Here is a 15,986-nt window from a genome sequence, read left to right as displayed (position 1 = left end):
TTGCAAACCATAGTCTGGCTTTTTTATGGCGGTTTTGGAGCAGTGGCTTCTTCCTTGCTGAGCGGCCTTTCAGGTTATGTCGATATAAGACTCGTTTTACTGTGGATATAGATACTTTTGTACCTGTTTCCTCCAGCATCTTCACAAAGTCCTTTGCTGTTGTTCTGGGATTGATTTGCACTTTTCACACCAAAGTACGTTCATCTCTAGGAGACAGAACGTGACTCCTTCGCGTATGACGGTTGCGTGGTCCCATGGTGTTTATACTTGGGTACTATTGTTTGTACAGATGAACGTGGTACCTTCAGGCGTTTGGAAATTGCTCCCAAGGATGAACCAGACTTGTAGAGGTCCAAAACAAAATGTCTGAGGTCTTGGCTGATTTCTTTTGATTTTCCCATGATGTCAAGCAAAGAGGCACTGAGTTTGAAGGTAGGCCTTGAAATACATCCACAGGTACACCTCCAATTGACTCAAATGATGTCAATTAGCCTTTCAGAAGCTTCTAAAGCCATGACATCATTTTGTGGAATTTTCCAAGCTGTTTAAAGGCACAGTCAACTTAGTGTATGTAAACTTCTGACCCACTGGAATTGTGATACAGTGAATTATAAGTGAAATAATCTGTCTGTAAACAATTGTTGGAAAAATGACTTGTGTCATGCACAAAGTAGATGTCCTAACCAACTTGCCAAAACTATAGTTTGTTAACAAGAAATTTGTGGAGTGGTTGAAAAAACGAGTTTTAATGACTCCAACCTAAGTGTATGTAAACCTCCGACTTCAACTGTAGCTATGGATGCAAGGACTGACCATCCACGGGATCAAAATTACAGTTTTAACCATGTTAAGAGTTTTTATTTTATTTTTACAATTACATTATTTACGAACAAAAAAATGTATGTAGTAATCGCAGATTGCCTCTAAGCTACATTTCTGGTTAATAACTGGAGTAACAATGCACTTTGCGAAAAGCATTTATCTTTGTAGAAAACCAGTTAGTAGAAAAAAATGTGGGTTGATTTTGGAAGTCAATTTCATTGGGGTTACTCATCAGCAGAGAGACTAGTGCAGTTTTGTTTTAATGAATTAAAAGCTCTGTGAAATGTTTCACCTGTCTGTCTGAGATGGAACTACTACTACCATTGATTTGTAAGGTTTTGCCAATTACATTTTGGATCAAACGTGAGCTTGAGACTACTATTGCCATTGATTTGTAAGAGCTTGACAATTACATTTTGGATCCAACGTGGACTTGACACCAATTATTTCTGCTCTCCGAGGTGAACCTGATGTTTACTCAAGTTAGTCACTCAAGTTAGCCACTCATTAACTATCTAGTTACCCAATAAATGGTACAACACATCTGTGTCCACCCCCATATAACCTCCCTCTAGATGAAATTTCTCAATGGACTGGTGGCAGACTGTGTACTCTGGTAAGGTTTCCTTTGCTTTTTCTGCTTGGTCTTTATTAGTGATGGGCACCTATAACAAAAATCTATATATCGATTTGCATTTCATGGTATATGGACACATTCACATAATATCAAATGTCCCTTCTTTACATCAACTGTGGCAGTGCAACTAAGAAAATTCGTGCATTTTGTTTGAATACTACTGTTATACAAAACATGCATTTTTCTACTGAGTATCTGGGCAATATGACATGCCTAAAAGATTAAATGTTTTAATCTGTCCCATATACCATTACAATTAACCCTGCAATTGGGGTTAATTGTAACATCAGGAGTTTTTCGGATTAAGACAGAATTGTAAAAATTCCACATTTAGCACAGGTCTCTAAACTATATTAATAGTTAGCAGGCACATGTAAGTTGTCTTTGTGAAATGTAGAACTCTCTACATCAAACAGTGTAAGAATAAATAAAATTTTAATAAACAACTCCAAAATGCGTTACAACTGTCCCCGGTCTTCCCTACAGAAACAGTGCAGGAATGTAGGTTACACTGTTAACAATTACACCAACAGTTTCTCCTTCATCTGGAGTGGACATGGTGTCATGTGGGTTATGTCCACAAAGACAAAACAGTCTTCTTGCAGCTCAATACTCACAACAAAGTACAATATATGGACATCAGGTTTTATCTTAGCTAGACATTGCACTTGAACATCAGGCGAGCAATCTTACTGCTCTGAATCAGCAAAATAATGCAACAAAAAACACAAATGTGTCATACATTGAGTAATAGTTCTTAGTAAATCAGCATCACTTAAATAGAGTTAATGGGAATTTACAGTGGAGGGCTGGAGGGGAGGACGGTATAAGGAGGGAGAGAATGGAGGCACACAGCGTAGAGGAAAGTGGGGTAAGTTGAGCCAAAGGGTTAGTTGAGCTACCCCTTGTTTCTAGGAAACCATACACAAAATTAATAATGTGACCAAATATTTAGGAAGAGGTAATCATTTCATGGAGTCTGTGAAGGAAGAAATCACATGGAAAAAGTGGTAAGCAAGCTAGGCCCAAAAAACTTTAATTTATTGTGTTACAGGTTTCATGATGCTTGTATCTAAACCAAAGTAGATCGTTTTAAGATTGTTTTATACATCAGTTGGGGTCTCTATAAGCTACAATATGACACCCTAAACCAGGGGGGTCAAACTCATTCCATGGAGGGCCTAGTGTCTGAGGGGAGTTCCAACCAGGTGAGGGGTGTTCCTTACTGACCAGTGACCTTAATTCATCAATCAAGTACAAGGGAGGAGCAAAAACCACCAGACACTCCGTGGAATGAGTTTGACACGTGTGCCCTAAACCTAGCATGAAAGTGCATCTTTGTAGCTATGTGGGATAACATTGTGAAAATATTTGCTTTGGGGTATGTTTGCTTTGATTACATTGTGTCAGTTTTATGCATAATATACAGAGTATTTTTGCAATGTGTCGTGCATATGAATTCAAGACTGCATTTTTATTGTTACAGAGCAGACATCATCATGCCCCGTGTACACAAACATAAAACAAGCAGGGGTCTAGCCCCCCTTGAGGTTCTTGACAGAGCAGCCAAGGAAGTGAGAGAAGGGAAGAAGTCCATTTGAACAGCAGCAAGGGATGAAAAAATTGACTGAATTACACTGAAGAGGTACATTGACAAAAAATAAAAAGAACATGTACCTGTGTGAAAGAGAGGCTATGATAGAATAGCAGAGGCATACAAGGTCTTATCTGATGACATGGAGTCTGAGCTTGCTAAATATATCACGAATGGTCACTGAATGGTTTGATGAGCATGAAAACGATGTAAACCATATGTCATGGCCATCTCAGTCTCCAGATCTCAACCCAATTGAACAATTATGGGAGATTCTGGAGCGGCGCCTGAGACAGCATTTTCCACCACCATCAACAAAACACCAAATTATGGAATTTATCTTGGAAGAATGGTGCTGCATCCCTCCAATAGAGTTCCAGACACTTGTAGAATCTATGCCAAGGCGCATTGAAGCTGTTGTCACGTTCGTTGAGTACAGGATTGGACCAAGGTGCAGCGTGGAATGCATACATGTTTATTCACTAAGTAAACGCACCGTAACGTGACTCTCACAATGGCTACACACAAACAAGAGTCAAGATCCCACAACATAGGTAAGCAAAATGGCTACCTAAGTATGATTCCCAATCAGAGACAACGATCGACAGCTGCCTCTGATTGGGAAGCACACCCGGCCAACATAGAAATATATAATCTAGATCTACACATAGATACCTAGATATTCACATAATAACCTCTAGCATTCACACCCTGACCAACCTAACTAAAGAATAACAGCTGTTCTGGTGGCTCGTGGTGGTCCAAAGCCCTAGTAAGACACTTTATGTTGGTGTTTCCATTATTTTGGCAGTTACCTGTATATCTGAATGTAGGCATACATTTAAGATATACAATAAACTTAAAGAAGTGTATACTGGCTACGGTGTCTCAAAATGGAAAAACAGTACTATTGCCGCTTTTTTCTAGTTTCTCAAGCAAAGGTCTTTTAAGGGAGTATGAGAGCACACTGGCTAGGCACCAGCCGAACTGAAGCATGCTGACGCCTTAACCCTAACCCTTTTCCTCACCTTAACCTCATTCTCCTAACCTGCCACGTTAAGTCACCTAACCTGCCATGTTAATTATCGTAACCTGCTATGTAAACAAACCATGTGTGGCGACATATATTTTCAGTATCACCAGACTGGACTTCATTTACGCTTTTTACATAAAACCATTTGTTATGCCTTGCTCATATCGATATCAAACATTATCGATATTGGTGCCCACCACTAGTCTTTATCAGAGCAATTGATATTTGTGGCTTAGTTTACTCGCATTTGGAAAATTACCAGCTAACTTAACAGGCATGGATTTGTAATAATTTATAATTGTCAAAGTTTTAATTTAAGTGGAAAGTAAATTTCATGCATGCATGGAGGGACACTTTATCGGCCTCTATTGGATTAAAATGGTGAATTGCTGTACTGTATTGATGGTCAATGTTTACTTGTACTGTATTTCTCTTTGTATGTGTTTCCATGTTCTCTACCCCTCATCCCTCTCTTTCAGCAGGTTCTCAGCTGAGTGTATCATCACTTGTTTTTGTCTGTGTGGCCCTGTCAGACTGCTGAGCAAGAGTCCACACAACTACGCAAGCAAGGAAAGCAAACACACCAAAGACACACACACACGCACACATATTAACAGGCATATTGTTCACATACACACACACTCCTACACAGACGTCGGGTCAATTCAGACGCCCTCCATCAGCGATGATGACGTCTCCACTGCTTCGCCCGTCATTGCATCACTTCCTATCGCTGAGGCTGCTGGGTACTGTGACCCCAAGGACGCTGGCGGCAGAACGGTTGGACGCCCTCCCAGTGGCATTGACCTTTGAGGACCCCAGCGCCTTCAGAGTAAAGAGCTTTGGGGAGCTGCTCCGAGCATTAGGGGTGTTCCGACTCTGCTCTGTCCCAGTGCTGGTCAACAACTGTGGGAAGGTGAGAAACTGGGAGGGAGGGATAGGAGGAGAAGGGAAGAGATATACAGTACATGAGCAGCATGAACCAGAGAAGGGATGAGAGAGAGAGGAATTGAGGGGAATGAGTGAGTGGTGAAGTGAGTGAGTGAATGAGTGAGTGTCACTACTTTGGACATTGGCTCACAGGGCTGTCACTACTTTTGACACCGGCCCATAGGGCTCTGGTCAAAAGTTGTGCATTATGTAGGGAATAGGGTGCCATGTGGGACTCAATCAGTAAGTGAGTGAGTGCAGACAGGCAAATGCCTACACTGTTGCACTCGATGTGTCTGACAATGTATAAAGGTCAAGTATGTTTGTCCGTCTCGGTTTCCACTCTTTCTCTGCCTCTCATACTCCTTATGCGTATTTATCTCCCCCTCTCTTTACCTCTAGCCCAAATCAGCTCTTTATTTGTATCTGACTCACTCACCCGCTCTCCCCTTTCCTATAGTTTTGACTCACTCATCCTCCCCTTTCTTTCTTTCTTTCTTTCTTTCTTTCTTTCTTTCTTTCTTTCTTTCTTTCTTTCTTTCTTTCTTTCTTTCTTTCTTTCTTTCTTTCTTTCTTTCTTTCTTTCTTTCTTTCTTTCTTTCTTTCTTTCTCTCTCTCTCTCTCTCTCTCTCTCTCTCTCTCTCTCTCTCTCTCTCTCTCTCTCTCTCTCTCTCTCTTCCTCCCACTCTCAGCTCATGTCTGTAGCGCGGACTCTGCTCGGGAAAAGGGGGTTTGCCCTGTTCCTGCGGCCGTCTGTGTATGCTCAGTTTGTGGCCGGGGAGAGCGAGGGCGAGATCACCCATTCCATGGAGAAGATGAGCTCCCTTGGACTCCGCCCCATGCTGGCTGTGCCCATTGAAGAGGACCTGGGAGAGAGCACTGGGTTAGACAACATCTTTCTATGTTAAACCCCTTTCCACACTAGCTTGCTGAACTGTACTGCGCTGCTGGGCTTGGATAGTTTAACTATGGTGGATATGTAACCAGGCTTGGTTCAGTTTGGCTCAGTAGTGTGAAAAGGGTATTACGCTGGCAATGCTCGGCTACCATACTCAATGCAATTACATGGGTTTCATGCAGCACTGTACATAAATTGATGATAAAGATCCAACTTTTGTCAATGTTTGTTTTCGTTCAGAAATATTGAAGGGCCTCCCGAGTGGCGCAGCTGTCTAAGGCACTGCATCGCAGTGCTTGAGGCGTCACTACAGACCCGGGTTCGATCCCGGGCTGTGTCACAGCCGGCCGCGACCGGGAGAACCATGAGGCGGTGCACAATTGGCCCAGCATCATCCGGGTTAGGGGAGGGTTTGGCTGGCTGGGATGTCCTTGTCAAATCGCGCTCTAGCGATTTGTGGCGACTCCTTGTGGCGGGCCGGGCACTTGCACGCTGACATGGTCACCAGTTGTATGGCGTTTCCTCTGACACATTGGTGCGGCTGGCTTCCGGGTTAAGCGAGCAGTGTGTCAAGAAGCAGTGCAGCTTGGCAGGGTTGTGTTTCAGAGGACGCATGGCTCTCGACCTTCGCCTCTCCCGAGTCCATATGGGAGTTGCAGCGATGGGACAAGACTGTAACTACCAATTGGATATCATGAATTTTTTTTTTTTAACAAAAATGTATATTGAATAACTTTCATTCTGAACGCATGTGGTCAAATATCAATTGTCAACAGGGAGCGACGGTACGACGACAACCTGGCGTCCATGTTGGAATGTGTCAGCATGTCCCATAGAAATGCCTGGAGCAAAGATCCAATGATGCAGCTGAAGATCACTGCCTTGCTCAGTCCAGAGCTGTGTGTAAGTGTATGACTTACTTGACTAAAACCCTTTTACTCTGCGAGGAGCATAGTTCATGCTTTTTAGTTTTTTTGGAATATACCCCAACCCTGCTGTCCTGTCCTTATGAAATATATTATATAAGCAATAAACACTACATTCCTGTGTAGCCTGAGTGCCGGTCTGTTTGTGCTATCATGCCAACTTCTTGTCACTCATTGTCATGCCGAACAATGTTTGCCTTGACAAGGACCACAATTGAGTTGGTAAGAGCACAAACAGGTCTGGGACCAGTCTAGCTCTTGTGTATAACTAGCACTCTATTATTTATTAACAATATCTTACAATAAAGGGCCGGTTATGTGGACACTAATCTAGGATCAGGTCCTCCCTGTCCATAATAATATAATTCAATATGATCTAAGAGGCAAAACTGATCCTGAATCAGCAATCCGACTCTGAGGCACTTGATAAATGCTGGCCCAGATCTCTGTTGACACATTTCCCTTTGTACTTAGGTGAAGCTAACCACCGTGCTCTCAGAACAACAGTATGATCTAGACCTCCTAGTCAGAGCCATGGACGGAGAGGTGGGTGAGCCATTTTGTGAGATGTTCAGATGCCTCTCTATTTATAAGTCTAGAGTGATGACTGATCCACTGTCTGGTCCCATCTCTCACAGCCAATCAGCTTCCCCGGTTTACAGGAGAGCGAGAACACACATTTCCTGTGCGGCCTTCAGAGGCTCAACAAAGTGGGAGAGGTATGGAGAGAAAAAAATCTGTATTTTCATAAATTCTGAAATATTGGCACCTGTTATTTGCTTATGCAAATATAGTAGCCTACACTGGTATTGTCCTATGATTATCACATATGTTTATTTATACTTTTATACTTTCTTACTTCAATGCCCCATGTGTCCTGTAATACATATTGTTTTCCACATGCAATGATATTCCTGTCATGAAGTTAGATGTAAAAGAGTCGGTAAAACGTTACCTTAAATAGCCCTTCTACCTACAGGTAACTGCCAAAATAATGGAAACACTTGAGTAGATGAGGAATACAAAGTATATTGAAAGCAGGTGCTTCCCCCATCCACAGGGCACCAGAGGTCACTGAATGGTTTGATGAGCATGAAAATGATGTAAACCATATGCCTTGGCCATCTCAGTTATCAGATCTCAACCCAATTGAACACTTATTCTGAAGCGAAGCTTGATACAGCGTTTTCCACCACCATCAACAAAACACCAAATGATAGAATTTCTCATGGAAGTATGGTGTCGCATCCCTCCAATAGAGTTCCAGGGACTTGTAGAATCTATGACAGGGTGCATTGAAGCTGTTCTGGCTCGTGGTGGCCCAACACCCTATTAAGACACTTTATGTTAGTGTTTCCTTTATTTTGGCAGTTACCTGTATGTGACTACTCATTAATAGCTGTAGTTACAACGTTATAGTCACATGTACTAACATACTAACTGCTTTGTAATTACATGGTCATAGCCTACAGCAGGGCTCTCCAACCCTGTTCCTGGAGAGCTACTGTCCTGTAGGTTTTCGCTCCAACCCTAATCTAGCGCACCTGATTCTAATAATTAGCTGGTTGATAAACTGAATCAGGTTAGTTACAACTTGGGTTGGATTGAAAACCTACAGGACGGTACCTCTCCAGGAACAGGGTTAGAAAGCCCTGGCCTACACATTATAGACATAAGAATCACTATAGGTAAAGTGTTACCAAAGAGCCATTACTGCATGTGTTTCATTCTCAGGCCAGTGCCAACAAAGTGCGAGTTCTGGTTGACGCAGAGTACACATACATGAACCCCGCCCTCTCGCTCGTCACCATGGCCATGATGAAGAAGTTCAACCAAGATGGCGTCTGGATCTGGAACACCTACCAGTGTTACCTTAAGGTAGATCAGTGAGTCTAGTTTTCAGCTCCTTTTTGATTCATGTTCTTCCCTCTCTCGCTGTCTCTCTGTCTCTCTGTCTGTTTCTCTCTCTATCTCTCTCTCTCTCTTTCTCTCTCTCGCTCTCTCTCTCTCTCTCTATCTCTCTCTCTCTCTCTCTCTCTCTCTCGCTCTCCCTCCCACTCTATTTGTTTCTCCACAATGAATGGTTGTGTAAACATTTGTGTGCAGACAAACTCATCAGAAATATCTATTCATTGTCTCAACCGTTGTCAAATGTGTTGTACATCAGTTGTAGAACTTACAGTGCATTCGTAAAGTATTCAGACCCCTTCCCTTTTTCCACATTTTGTTACATTACAGCGTTATTCTAAAATGGATTAAATAAGATTTGAATCTACGCACAATACCCCATAATGACAAAGTGAACAGTTTTTTAGGAAAAAAAAACTAAACGGATACCTTATTTACATAAGTGTTCAGACCCTTTGCTATGAGACTCAAAATTGAGCTCAGCTGCATCCTGTTTCCATTGATCATCCTTGAAATGTTTCTACAACTTAATTGGAGTCCACCTGTGGTAATTTCAATTGATTGGACGTGATTTGGAAAGGCACAAACCTGTCTATGTAAGGTCCCACAGTTGACAGTGCATGTCAGAACAAAAACCAAGCGATGAGGTTGAAGGAATTGTCCGTAGAGCTCCGAGACAGGATTGTGTCACGGCACCGGTCTGGGGAAGGGTACCAATGTATTTCTGCAGCATTGAAGGTCCCCAAGAACACAGTGGCCTCCATCATTCTTAAATGGAAGAAGTTTGGAACCACCAAGACTCTTCCTAGTGCTGGACGCCCGGCCAAACTGAGCAATCGGGGGATAAAGCCCTTGGTCAGGGAGGTGACCAAGGACCGGATGGTCACTCTGACAGAGCTCCAGAGTTCCTCTTTGGAGATTGGAGAACCTTCCAGAAGGACAACCATCTCTGCAGCACTCCAGCAATCAGGCCTTTATGGTAGAGTGGCCAGACAGAAGCCACTCCTCAGTAAAAGGCACATGACAGCCCGCTCGGAGTTTGCCAAAAGGCACCTAAAGGACTCTCAGACCATGAGAAACAAGATTCTCTGGTCTGATGAAACCAAGATTGAACGCTTTGGCCTGAATGCCAAGCGCCACGTCTGGAGGAAATCAGGCACCACTCATCACCTGGCCAATACCATCCCTACGGTGAAGCATGGTGGTGGCAGCATCATGCTGTGGGGATCTTTTCTGTGAAAGGGACTGGGAGACGAGTCAGGATCGAGGGAAAGATGAACGGAGCAAAGTACAGCGAGATCCTTGATGAAAACCTACTCCAGAGTGCTCAGGAGCTCAGACTGGGGTGAAGGTTCACCTTCCAACAGGACAGCAACCCTAAGCACACAGCTATGACAATGCAGGAGTGGCTTGGGGACAAATCTCTGAATGTCCTTGAGTGGCCCAGCCAGAGAGACCTGAAAATAGCTGTGCAGTGACGCTCCCCATCCAACCTGACAGAGCTTGAGAGGATCTGCAGAGAAGAAATTGAGAAACTCCCCAAAAACAGGTGTGCCAAGTTTGTAGTGTCATACCCAAGAAGACTTGAGGCTGTAATCGCTGCCAAAGGTGCTTCAACAAAGTACTGAGTAAAGGGTCTGAATACATATCCAAATGTGATATTTCAGGGTTGAAAAATAATAATAATCTTGGGCCTCCCGAGTGGCGCAGTGGTCTAAGGCAGTGCTAGCTGTGCCACTAGAGATCCTAGTTCGAGTCCAGGCTCTCTCGCTGCCGGCCGCGTCCAGGAGACCCATGGGGTGGCGCACAATTGGCCCAGCGCCGTCCAGGGTAGGGTTTGGCCGGCAGGGATGTTCTTGTCCCATGGCGCACTAGCGACTCCTGTGGCAGGCCGGGCGCAGTGCACGCTGACTCAGTCGCCAGCTGTACGGTGTTTCCTCCGGCACATTGGTGCGGCTGGCTTCCGGGCACTCGGTTGGGTTTGGTTGGGTTTAGGAGGACGCACGACTCTCGACCTTCGCCTCTCCCGTGTCCGTATGGGAGTTGCAGCGATGGGACAAGACTGTAACTACCAATTGGATGCAAAAAATTCAACAACACAAAAATATTATAATAATAATCTTAAAACCTGTTTTGCTTTGTCATTATGGGGTATTGTGTGTAGATCAATCTTAGAATAAGGCTGTAACGTAACAAAATGTGGAAAGAGTCAAGGGGTCTGAATACTTTCTAAATGCTCTGTATATGTACAGGGCCTTGTTTTCTGGTGACTCCCATGTGTTAAATGTAGTAAAATGTCAGTGTGCTTGTGTGGTAATACAATACCTGCTAATTTGTCCTCTAACCCCCCCACACACACACACACACACACTCTCTCTCTCTCTCTCTCTCTCTCTCTCTCTTTCTCTCTCTCTCTTCTCTCTCTCTCTCTCTCTCTCTCTCTCTCTCTCTCTCTCTCTCTCTCTCTCTCTCTCTCTCTCTCTCTCTCTCTCTCTCTCTCTCTCTCTCTCTCTCTCTCTCTCTCTCTCTCTCTCTCTCTCTCTCTCTCTCTCTCTCTCTCTCTCTCTCTCTCTCTCTCTCTTTCGCTCTGTTTTGCCCTTTCTCACTCTCTCTCTGTTTCTCCCCCCTCTGTCTCCCTCTCCCTTCAGGAATCGCGGTCCCTCCTGCTCGAGGATGTCCGCCTGTCCATCAGCGAGTCCTTCTGTCTGGGTGTGAAGCTTGTGAGAGGGGCATACATGGACAAAGAAAGGAAACTGGCCAATAATGAGGGGTGGTCAGAACCTGTTCACGAATCCTGGGAGCACACCAATGACAGGTAACTCTTTTGTGCATGTCGGCTTTTTGGGTGATGGAAAATGTTATATTATAGTGTGGTACAAGCAATCCCGACGTTCAAATAACCAATGTCCAAATAATCTGTTCTTTCTCCTCAAGTGTGCAACTGTGTACACTCCTCCCCATGCATTAAAACATTGGATTGGTGCAGTGCCTTTTTTTGTAAATCGGGGGGTTCCGGAACATATAGTGAATTCGAGGGGGGGGGGCTCTGAGGTACCAGAACACATTGAGAGAAAAAAGTGTCAAACACAATGTGGCAGCGCAGCAGACAGAGTAAACAGCCAAATAGCCTACTGTCTATGGTGGTGAAACGGACAGCACTCTCCAAGGTGCTGATTAATTCAAAGTATTTTAGATGTCACTGCAGTATGCCCACATACTTGAGTATAGCTTACTCAAGTCCAAATTTCTTATAGCCTAATTTTCTAGACATCAATGTACAGCAATATTTTTAGACGACACTGCAGAACACCTGCCATATGCAAATGCGCACATACTCAGCTGTGGGGCTTACAAGACCAGAATGTCATATAATTTTCAAGACATCAATGTAACAGTAGAACAAATATCACAATATTGGAATATAACTTCAAATAAAATAAATAATTGTAGGCTACAGCAGAACACACATGATAATATATAGGCCTCCTGCCTACATGATAATATGAAGCACATATTCAGATTACCTTCACAGTACCGAACAAGTTTTTAAAGGAAAATAAAATGTCCTACCTTAGTTTTCAAAACCTCCCACAATGACTCTCCCCATGTCAAGTCCGTTTAACTCCTGAGAGTCCATTTCTTGCTCAAAGCCATGAGCGGGCCTGTGGCTGTGATGTTTAGCCTCATTCTAAGGCTGTTCTGAAGACACTGGCTGTAGTGTCTATTTTTTTCATTTTGAGTTTTAACTATATCCTGGGTGTCCTCTTTAGCCTTGTCTACAAGGCTTGCTGCCACCAAATGTGCCTTGGTTCGGGCATGTTCAAAAACCTTTTTTCTGAGGGCTCTTTGTTGTTTTGTTTTTTTACGTCTGAGGCAGAGGATGTTAATTTACTGCACATTCCACCCACTCTTTTGCTAGTTTAATCCCTCCAGTCATTTCTAGACCCAAGATCCCTACCTTTTTGCATGTTGTACAGCCCAACTATTAATTCTGCATGACAAGCCAGGGGTTATACGTTTGCTTGTTCTTGAACTGCAAATTGCACCTGCTCCGAGCACTTCGTCGGTGGATGCACTGCCCCCCTCCCCCCCAACTCCATGTCTCCCTCTCCCGCTGAGTCTGACTCACTAGTAGGCCTATTAGCTAGTGGAGGTGCCGGTGGTGATGCTGAACTGCCGGGATTAGCAACGCTGCTAATTAAGGCATCGCCATCAGGAACAGTTTGCCCCTCACTCCTCTCCTCCGGCACTGACAGTTCTCTGGCTCGTTCTGGGTTCGATTCACCATCTTTCTTTGGATTTTTGGACTTGAAAAATGTAATCAAACTCGATTGCCTTTTCTTATCAATTTTTTAATAGGCTTTCCCACGATTCAAATTCAGTAGGGAGACGACTAGCTGACCACCACTGCCAAGATATGTGTCAAGATCAGTTACTTACCCCACCGGCCCTCCCCATAACCTCTATGTACAAATAAGAGAGCAGGTCTGGAATCAGTGTAGCAGGATAGGATGATTACACAGAATGGTCACGTGCTTTTGCATGATGGTCTTTCTGGGGGGTGGGAGAAATAACGAGGAGGTAACTTGATTTAACACTGATCGCTTTTATTACAATGTCTACAGTGCGAACAGTGAAAAAATGAATAAATCATGCCTCGAGAGGTGCTGGAACAAACAAAGTAAAATCTGAGAGGTGCCGGATCCTGTTCCGGCAGGATCCGTCTCAAATTAAGCACTGGATTGGTGTTAGCCTGGATTAGAGGGAGTTTCCACCATATCTCTTATTCCAGTCCTTTCATTTGAAATCCATGAACGGAAGTGAACAAGTGCACATTTTGCGGGAAATGATAGATTATTGGGAATATTTTTAACCATTAAAGGTCTTGTTATGATATGTTCTTTTAGAACTATCATTGATATGATAATGCTATGTCACAACATGCCACTGTGTATCTCCATAATGTTGTTGTGCTCCTGTAGTTATAACGGCTCGTTGGACATCCTGCTGGAACTCATCTCCCAGGACCCTGAGCGCTATCGGATCATAGTTGCCACGCACAACGAGGAGTCCGTAAGGCGTGCAGTTCAACGGTAAGATTATTTATATCATTCACTTAATTTTTTTTAAGAGGCTGTGCGGAAGTTTATTTATTAATTTCTTACCTCAAATTTAGAAATATTCCTGTCCATTTAGGGGACCCTCTTTTGGCTCAAGAGCACCCCATGAGGCAAAAGTTCTGTAAAGCCTCTAATGCAGCACATGCATTACATGACATTGAATTGGTATTGTGACATCTGTCCTAAGGATGGGAGAGCTGGGAATAGACAAAGATGGTGGATCTGTGTGTTTTGGTCAGCTGTTGGGGATGTGTGACCATGTGTCTCTCACTCTCGGTAAGCTTCCTTTCTCCCTTCAAATTCAACTTATATTCAAGTGTATCGTCAAAGAAACTCAAGTCCCTATTCTGCCTTACCTTGCTTAGCTACACACATTAAGATAGTTTTGTGAATAATATTCACTTTTTTTCTTCCCCTATCCATCTTTCCTTGTTTCTCTGCCTCTCTCTATCCTTTCCTCTTCCTCTCCTCTCTCCCACCCATCCTCTCTAACCCCTCCCTCTTTACTTATTTGTCCTTTCTCTGTCCCTCTCTCCTGCCTCTCTCTCTCTTTCTCCTGTCCCCCCTCTATCCCTTCAACCACCTCTCTTTATCTCCTTGTCCTTTCCCTCTGTCTCTCTCTGTCCTTTGCGTCTGTGTCTCTTTTTCTCCACCTTTCCCCCTTATCTCCTCCCCCTAGCCCAGCAGGGTTACTCGGTGTACAAGTCGGTGCCGTATGGCTCGGTGGACGACACCCTGCCCTACCTGGTGCGCCGTGCCCAGGAGAACCGTACCGTGCTGCAGGGCATCCGCAAGGAGCGAGACCTCCTGAGACAGGAGCTCCACAGGAGGCTGTGGCAGGGGCTCAGACAGGGAAGCTAGGGGTAGGGAGGACAGGGAAGCGGGGATGGTGTGGAGGGTGGGTTTGGGCTAAATTTGCATTAAAGACAGTTAATTCAGGAAGTAAACTGAAACTCCTATTCAATAATTGAAAAAAGACAATCTACTCTCAATAAAGGATAAGCAAATAATGTCAAATGTTTTTCAATTGTTTGAATTTTAAATTTAAAACACTGAATTGACTTTACCTCATTCCTCAAGATTTCCAGCCCTTGCCTAGGCTATACGCACATGACTTAAATCAACACAGGTAGGCTATTGCATTGTTTTCAAATAGGTAGCCTATTTGTCAGATAAACCATAACCTACAGGCTGCAGCCCAATAAATGTTTTAACAATACATATTTGCTTAGTAAAGTAAGTTAGATCATAACAATTCCTCTAATTCCCTTTCTACAAACAACCCACTCAATCTCTAGACCAGATTTGATTCATTCGAACCATTAATAACCATGCACGTTGTCTGAACTGGCAGTTGGCTGTAATCAAAAATGATGATACTGTCAACAAATGACATTGACAACGTGATATATAATTCCGAAACCCAATCCAGTTGATAAATGTTGAATGTCGTTGCACCGTTTTTCATAACCACTACTAGCCTATACATAATCTCTCGTGGACAGACGTATGTAACATTAATGGTACCATAGCGTCTGACTGTGGGATGCGACGACTAACGAGGAACTTGTGGAACAGTATCCGGTGTGGTGATACTGATGGTTTGTTTACATAGCAGGTTAGGAGAACTAACGCAGCAGGTTAGGAGAACAAATGTAGCAGGTTAGGAAAAAAAAAATTTATTATTATTTTTTTGAGTAATTTAGCAGGCGCTCTTATCCAGAGTGACTTACAGGAGCAATTAGGGTTAAGTGCCTTGCTCAAGGGCACATCGACAGATTTTTCACCTAGTCGGCTCGGGGTTTAGAACCAGCAACCTTTCGGTTACTGGCACAACGCTCTTAACCACTAATAATAATAATAATAATATGCCATTTAGCAGACGCTTTTATCCAAAGCGACTTACAGTCATGCATGCATAAATTTTTTTTGTGTATGGGTGGTCCCGGGGCTCGAACCCACTACCTTGGTGTTTCAAGCGCCGTGCTCTACCAGTTGAGCTACAGAGGAGCTACCTGGGGTTACGCTTAGCTAAAATGGTACAGTTCTCAACAACTGTAGTCCCTGACGCGACAACCAGATAGAGCTGTAGACCTAAGCTATCGAGCCACAAGTCCA

The 15,986-nt window shown here is 43.6% G+C and overlaps 1 protein-coding gene across 3 annotated transcripts; it reads left to right on the top strand.

Annotated features, from left to right (window-relative positions):
* The first annotated feature begins 1,378 nt into the window (after positions 1-1,378).
* On the top strand, positions 1,379-14,885 carry prodh2 (proline dehydrogenase 2). 3 transcript variants are annotated; one of them, XM_041858298.1, is made up of 11 exons: positions 1,379-1,438; positions 4,569-5,002; positions 5,709-5,899; positions 6,691-6,817; positions 7,315-7,386; positions 7,479-7,559; positions 8,575-8,718; positions 11,397-11,563; positions 13,731-13,841; positions 14,056-14,144; positions 14,548-14,885. In XM_041858298.1, exons 2-11 carry the CDS (start codon positions 4,772-4,774, stop codon positions 14,727-14,729), a joined length of 1,395 nt encoding a protein of 464 aa, XP_041714232.1. In that variant the 5' UTR covers positions 1,379-1,438; positions 4,569-4,771; the 3' UTR covers positions 14,730-14,885. The 3 variants fall into 3 exon arrangements, with proteins under 3 accessions (XP_041714232.1, XP_041714231.1, XP_041714230.1); XM_041858297.1 differs by having other exon boundaries at positions 1,381-1,438; positions 4,566-5,002; XM_041858296.2 differs by lacking the exon at positions 1,379-1,438 and having other exon boundaries at positions 4,088-5,002.
* Positions 14,886-15,986: the final 1,101 nt, after the last annotated feature.

The sequence above is a fragment of the Coregonus clupeaformis genome, chromosome 31 (assembly GCF_020615455.1).
Source record: "Coregonus clupeaformis isolate EN_2021a chromosome 31, ASM2061545v1, whole genome shotgun sequence".
NCBI classification, from domain to species: domain Eukaryota; kingdom Metazoa; phylum Chordata; class Actinopteri; order Salmoniformes; family Salmonidae; genus Coregonus; species Coregonus clupeaformis.
Note: the sequence above shows the minus strand (reverse complement) of the source record. Positions and strands in the feature narration are given on the sequence as shown.